The sequence below is a fragment of the Artibeus jamaicensis genome, unplaced genomic scaffold (assembly GCF_021234435.1).
Source record: "Artibeus jamaicensis isolate MK-2021 breed Jamaican fruit bat unplaced genomic scaffold, CSHL_Jam_final scaffold_474, whole genome shotgun sequence".
In the NCBI taxonomy this organism is placed as follows: domain Eukaryota; kingdom Metazoa; phylum Chordata; class Mammalia; order Chiroptera; family Phyllostomidae; genus Artibeus; species Artibeus jamaicensis.
Window position 1 is genome coordinate 49,681,952 of NW_026522046.1, and position 7,473 is coordinate 49,689,424.

A 7,473-nucleotide genomic window follows, 5' to 3' on the forward strand; every position below is an offset into this window, starting at 1 on the left:
CTGGAAGACCGGGTTGCTTAGCAACCACTAGCCCCTGAGGACAAGTTCACTTTTGGCCCTGGGCAGGCCACTAGGTCTCCGTGGGGTCGCTGACGGAATGCCCCAGACACGGCGGACCAGAGCCGGTCACCGGGCCCTGGCCGGCCCGCGGCCCAGCGCAGCACATTCTGGGGAAACAACTCTTTCTCACCCTCTCGCAGAACAGCAGCGTGGGGACAGCCCGAGCCCTGGCCTAGTTAGCACACAGGACACGGCCTCTGGGAGCTGGCCTCCGGCGGGAGACGGGGAAAGTGCCGTCTCCATGTGCCAGGGAGTCCTCGTTAACCATTTAATCACCACACTGCAGGAGCCCGCGGAGGCGCCGCGACCCGTAACCACTGGTTGGGAGGCGACGGTTGGCCTATTAACGTGACAATCCCAGTCCAGGGAAGGCATGGCCGGTGGTGGTGAGTCACGGTCCAGGGCCAAAGGGGCCATGATGGGTACTTGGCAGAATCAAAACAAACGTATTTTTACGTGAGTGTGGAGGCATCGGCGGTGGTGTCTAAACGCCACCTTAATGAGGTGATGCCACCTGCCACCCGTGGTCGCGGGGGAAGATATAAGGAGGCCTCAGGCCGACGGCACAGCACACGGCCCCCACACGGCCGTGCGGAGCTGACCCGCGCTCGGCCCCATGTGTCTCCTGGGCCCCTCGGGGGACTCTTACGTCCCCATGGTGACTCCCGTGGCCTTTTGCTCCGGGGATGTGAGCCCCACCTTTGGGCTCGGCTTACCCAGCAGCTGCCAAGGGAACCTCTGGCTGCTGGATTACTGCCCGGACGCCGAGGGCAGCGCGCCCAGCTGCCGGCCCAGGCCCTGCACCGCGGGGGGAGCCCCGTGGGGCTGCTGTGAGCCCTGCGACCCTGCAGCAGAGGGGACAATGTGCGGGGCCCGGGACACAGCCGGCGGGGGACCCCGACCCCGCCCCGGCCCAGGGGCCCAGACTGTGGGGCGCACAGCCCCCGTCTGTGCACCGAGTCCCCGTGTCCCTGCCGAGCGCCGGACCCTCGCCACCGGCCCGCAGCGCCTCGGGCGACTCGGCAGCGTCCCCAGGACCTCCGGGCTGCTCCCCCACTGCAGACCCAGTGGCTTGAGGCACAGGAGCTACCAGACTTTGGGCTTCACTCCTGGCGGCTTCTCGTCTTCCTGCGGTGCTGCCAGCGCCTGCCATTCCCAAAACTACTGGGTGCGAAGCTGCCCACCGCTGAGGCACAGGCCCGCGAGCTGCTCACCGCGGAGCTACTTCTCCAGCACCCTCGGGAGCCTGAGCTGCCTGCCCGGCTCCTTCCCTCCCCTGCGGTACCTGCGCCCCGGCTGCTACTGATCAGCGGCAGAGGCTCTGGTGGCCGGTGGCGGGCTAGTTGTCTGGGGGGGACCCTCTGTGCCGCACCTCCTGAAACACTCCGCTGAATCCCCGCCCTGCCTGGGGCACCTTGTTAGCCTGCTCGGCCCCCAGGCTTGGCTCACCGCCCCGCCCCCCACCGGTGGCTGTTTCCCTCTGCTCCGCCGATGAAGTCCCTGGTGGTGCAGCCAGACCGCGGAGGCGGTGGCGCTGTTTCTGGGACTGAAGGTGACGGGCACACTGAAGGACTCTCTCCCCTGGGCTTGATCCTACCACGTTTTTCCCTGATCGATCAACGTTCTACCAGGTTCTGTCAGCTGCTGGGCCAGCGTCTTTCTAACAAGCTAAGAGATGCCGTCCCCTCAAACCTGCTGAGCTGAGCCCTCCCACCCCGGTGCCGACGGGCTGGGATGTGCAGGGGCACCGAGTGGCCCGGGCCCACCCGGGTCTCTTCCCACGGAACCTGACGTGTGTCGGCTGGGCCCCGGCTGCGTTCTCCGTGCCTTGCAGCCTCAAGAGGGGCGGAGGACACGGGTTACCTGTGGACAGTGACAAAACACCCACACAGACGCGTCAGGGTGAGTGACGATCTCATCAGGACTCTGCTAGGACCATCCCTGCTGAGTCAGTGCTGTCTACTGCTGGCAGAGACCCCTGTTCCTCGTCAGTAAAGTGACTTCTGGTGGGAAATGGCGGTTTTCACTGTGTTTTATTTCGTACTCCCTGCGGTTACACCATCATTCTGACCCGTATGTATTCCACTGTCCCCGAACCAGCTTCCTGCCACTGGGTCATATTTTAAGTTGAAAATAAAGAGAAGGTAGAATGTGAATTCTCCAGACTTTGATTTGTTTTGTTCGATTTTTAACACTTTAAGTAATATTTATCTTACAGTGGCTGTGATAGATATTTATATAGGAAAATTTGGGGAAATTACTACAAAATAAATCAACTTAATAAAAAGTACATAAGGCATTAAATGAGTGTATATGTCTCTGCACAGTATGTGTATTTATTGGTTTTGTAGATAAAGTTTGGGCTTTGAAATAGATTTAATATTGAATTCTCTGAGAAGCGATTTCACCTCTATAAAGTTTCCCCAAAAATGAAAATAAAGCCATTCATCTCAGTGGTAAAAGTAACATCTATCCCGAGAACTTTAATAAGTAAAAAGCAACTTCACGTTGAAGGTCAGAGGAAATGGTCCCTGGAGATGGGCGCACCCGGACATCGGCGGAGCGGGGAGGGCGGCCGACGTCAACAGTCGGACAGGAACAAGGAACCGCTCAGGAAACACGCACACACGCACGTGCACACACACGCAGGCACACAGGCCGCCCTTGGGTTCAGCCACTCAGTAGGTCTGCCCGGCACGGGAAAGGCTGTGGCAGGGAACGTTCCCTCGCCGCTTCTCCTGGAACGTGTGTTAGAAGACGGTCGAGTCCCTGCTTTGTGAGTTCATTCAGTTTTCAGATAACGTTTGTTGTGGAAAATGGCTTCTTTATACGGAGAAGGACCTACAGTCCTTAGCAACCACCGAGTGACCACACGGCCAGTGTCCCTCCTTTAACACAGGCTGAGTATTTGAAAACAATGACTGGGCGTCCCAAACGAATCACTCAGGTGTCCAGACTAAACGCACACCCGCACATCCCTGCTCTTTGTAAATTTTAATAGACAATCTGTGCTTTGAGGCGTCCAGTGAGGCTTTGGGGACATCAGGATTTACGGATTCTGTGCTCAGGAAATATTTGGGGGGTAAAGTCCTGGAACAAGCACGAGTTGCCTCATATCTTTTAAGTACAACACAGAGGAATCCGAGGAAGGAACGTAACTGAGAAGATGGAAGCAGACGAGGTGGAAGGGACTGGCTGAAGGTAAGGTGGGCGGGGCCGGGTGGGCGGGGCCAGGCGGAGGCTGGGAAGTAGCACTTAAATTTGAACCAAGGGAGCAAAGGTAACATGACCAGTAAAACATTAAAAGAAAATATAAGACATCAGACTAAACAGCTTGGCGAGGGAAGACTTCCTTGATTAGACAAGCGAATAAACAATGATTATGAAGGATTTGTAGATAAGGCTACATCACAGCCTCCTGGTGACAGAAGACACCGGGACAAACGAGACAAGGCGAGAGGGCTTGCAACGAGGGGCACGTGGGGGCTTTCTGCACTTCCCACCCTGAGGGTCTGCAAGCCTAAGCCTGATACGTAGCCTGCTTGTCAGAGAATCAGACAAGCAGAGAAAAAATGGCAAAGCAGTAGGACAGAGAGAGAACACGTAAAATTGTAAGATTACTGTCCGGAATATTTTTAAACTCCTTCAAATTACAAGGAAGGGAACAAGTGACTCAGTAGAAAATAAAGGACATGGAGGTGGGAGGGGATAATGGGGGGGAAGGGGGAAGGGTTTTCAGGAACACGTATGAGGACACGGGACAAAACCAAAAGGGGGGTGGGGTCGAGGCTGGGATGGGGGGGCGTGGGGGGAAATGGAGACAGCTGTTCTTGAACAACAATAACAAATTTTATAAAGACTATAAACCACTACTGATAAAGTAAACACAAGTGGTCGATAAATATATTGAATAGTGTTCAACTGAGAAGCGGTTAGCAATTATGAACAGAAAGTGCATTTGTATGAACAGAAAGTGCATTTTCACCAGGCACCCGGCAGACAGTTTGAAGGCAGTTCCGCGACACGCTGTAGGGGTTGCAGACCTTGGTGGTCACTCTCTGTGTGACCACGTACAGTGCACAGGTCACATGACTAAGGGGCTTCCTGCCTTAAAGTCCCCCCCACACACAGGGACTTTCAGGTTTCACAGGGTCCGTTGCAGCACCACCTGCAATGAAAAACCGAAAAGAGCAGAAAAGCCCTTGGAGACCAGGACAATGGGACGCCACACTAATAAATGTGTTTTGAGAATTAAAAACAGAGACATAGGTCCATAGGATTGTCTGAGAAAAGACACATTAGAAAGTAAAAATTCACTTATAAAATAGGGTACAAAAGTGTAACATAGATATTTAGGGAGAGAGAGAGGCAGAGGGAAGGAAGGAAGGAAGGAAGGGAGGAAGGAAGGAAGGAAGGAAGGAAGGAAGGAAGGAAGGGAGGGAGGGAGGGAGGGAGGGAGGGAGGGAGGGAGGGAGGGAGGAAGGAAGGAAGGAAGGAAGGGAGGAAGGGAGGAAGGAAGGAAGGAAGGAAGGAAACTATAGAAAAGCAATACAAGTTGTGTTAGCTTTGGAGGAGTTTTAGGAAGGGTGGTGGTGACTCTCGGTCATCTTAGATTTAACAGTTCTGCTTTGATTCCCTAATTTAAAAAACTGAACGCAGAGCAAAGCGGCCGCCCTGAGAAGTGCAGTCCGTCCCACTGTATGACCTCCTAGAGTGGCGGTCAGCCCCACCCTCCAGGCCACTGTTGATCAGAGTGGTGATGAGCACAGTGAGTAGGCCACCGCCCTCTGCCACACACGGCCACCCAGGGAACTGCCGAATCTGTGGGGACCCGTATCTGACTGTCCTATTCGATCCAGTCGGCATGGACATGCTACCACACAGTGCGCCGGTCATCACACCCCGCAAGGGCTTTGGGGATTGACACGTAAAGACGCACAAATAAATCACCTCTTTTCCGGCACGTTTCACCACCTGCTCACTCACACCCTCTGCCTCCCGGCTGGAAGGAGACCAGCCATTTCTTCCAAGACTACTGAGAGATTTAAAATATTACTTTCTACAGCTGTGGACATTTCACAAATCCAGATATAAACATTTGCATTTCCTTCACTTATCTTCTTTTATACACAGGAGAGAAAGGAACACACTCCCATATATGTCTACTATCCAAAATAAATCGAACAAACTCTGCCCTAGAATTTAATTCAATGCACAATCTATTTAACGGATAAAGTCTGTATTTTCATTCAAATGCGTAAGACCTAATGTTGAGGCGACTAACAATTTACTTTACGCCAAAGTTTTAAAGAGTTTTAAAGAAAGAGTTGATAAAGCCACCACAGACGGCTGCCGTCTGGGGCCTGAGTGTGATTTTCACGTTGGTTTCTGTCTGTCTTGACGCTGGCTTATCGGCCGATGTCTTTAGAAAACCTCCTTTTCTGGGTCACAGTGTCTGACGGACACTTTCTGAGCAAACATGAATGGATTTCTGTTCTATTACGTTTTTTAATGGCGTCTTTTTTCTTTGAGTTCCGCAGGAGATGCGTGTCCAAGTTCTCCAAATGCAGTGTCGCCGGTGGTTCACTTACGGGAGGGAGTTTTATCTGCCGGGAGCCCGGGATCAGAGCAGTCACACTTGACAGTTCGATTAACCATACTGTCACTTCCAACGCGTGTCTGTCTCAAACCCAGGCCCCTCCACCTTTATCGGAACCGCCAGCCGCTGAGGATCGGGAGGGAGGCGCGTCCCGCCATGTGCACGCCCGTTCTCTCAGTGCCGAGAAACGATCTCCGCGAACTCGCTGTGCTTTGCCCGTGTTCTTCACGTGATTGACGGTCGGGGCTCTAACTCCCGAGCCGCGTCTGGCCGGGTCCCTGACGGAGCAGAGAGAACGGGGCTGAGATTTTGCTCTCAGTTTCTCTGCTTCTGAGTCCACTGCGCCCGTTCCAGGGTCTCACACAGTCAGGGACAATATTGCTTTAAAATGCGAAGCAACTCTCGATGAAAAAGTATACATGGTGTTCACATTTATACTGAGACTTCATCTAAAAGATGGTGCGGAAGTTTCCTTCCCTGAAGAATAATGACTCTAAGCCCAGAATTGTTTCTTTCAAGGAAGAAGGAAGATTTTCAGGCCAGAATTGTTTCTCTTGAGAAACAAGGATGATCATTGTCACTGCCATTCTCATTACTCTTTACCGTGAGCCGCGTCTCACCCGGCGGACAAGACCCCCTCTTTCAGGTCGACCTGCATCTTTGCTTCATCCTCTCTAATAATGAATGGGCTCTGGGGGCTCTTTCCCTCCGATGGGACAAACCCCAGGAAATGGACCGAGTGCCGTTTCGACCGTGCACCCATTTCATGTGGCGTTTTTGTTCACGGGTCACAGGGGCAGCAGACTGATGAGCCGCAGACTCGAGTTTCCATCACGAGTCCGCCAAGCGCCAGCTGTGCGGCCAGGCCGTCCCTTCCCCCCTCGGCCTTTACAGAGCAGGGACCTCCTGAGAACTAAGTGAGGGGGCGGCAACAGTGCGCGGCGGTGGCAGCGGTTCACATTACGTGGGACGGCAGAGACCTGAGCGCCCCCACGGGCCAGGCTGCTTCTGCAGCCGCTGCTCTTGAACCAGAACAGTCTGGGGCCGGCACCCACACTCCGCGTGCCCGGGTGCAGGGTATCGGCCGGTGGTTTTCTCCTCACTAGTGCTTCTGGGGGGTGGGCTTCCCCCAAAGACCCTTCTGGTCGCTCCTTCATCTTCTGCTCGGCCTCTGGGGACATGTGTGTCCCGGACGCCTGATAAATGCGGGGCAACAATGAGCGTCTGCTTTTCAGGCCTGACCGACCCTCCCAGAGACGCCGCCCCTTCGCTGGTGTAAGAGCCGCACCAGATGGAGTGCACGCCCGGGACCATCGGTCCTGGAACCTGGGACCCTGACGGGGGCACTGCCACTCTGGGGCTCAGCGACACCGTGGCCGCTCGTTTTAACAAGGTGACTGCTGCCAACGATAAAGGTGAGGGTGTGTTCTCTGCAACCTGGGGAGGTGGCGGTTCCATTTGTTAAGTGTGCAGAACCCACCCAGCAACCAGAGCTCGCTGCCACGCCCCGGCGCTTTCTAAAGCAGGTCACGGGGACCACCGTCCACTCACTGAGGAGTCACTGGTGGGTGGAGAGCCCACTGTGGAGCGCTGCCAGGGCGCCATCACTGCGAACCAAGGTCAACACGTCGGGTGACGGCGCCCCGTCCGACACGGCTTTCCCCGGGGTGGCCATCGTGTTTAGGGATCAAACTCCACTGGGAATTGGAAAACTCTTCTGTGACGGAACGCAGACGCGCCCTGGTATTTTTTTAACACAGTGGCAGGAAAAGAATTGGATCACGAGTCAGAAGTGTTGAATATGTGGGGACAAC

The 7,473-nt window shown here is 54.6% G+C and overlaps 1 protein-coding gene across 1 annotated transcript; it reads left to right on the top strand.

Annotated features, from left to right (window-relative positions):
- The first annotated feature begins 676 nt into the window (after positions 1-676).
- Positions 677-1,366, top strand: LOC119060951 (keratin-associated protein 24-1). Its single transcript, XM_037161300.2, has one exon. The coding sequence runs from the start codon at positions 677-679 to the stop codon at positions 1,364-1,366; it is 690 nt and encodes a 229-aa protein (XP_037017195.2).
- Positions 1,367-7,473: the final 6,107 nt, after the last annotated feature.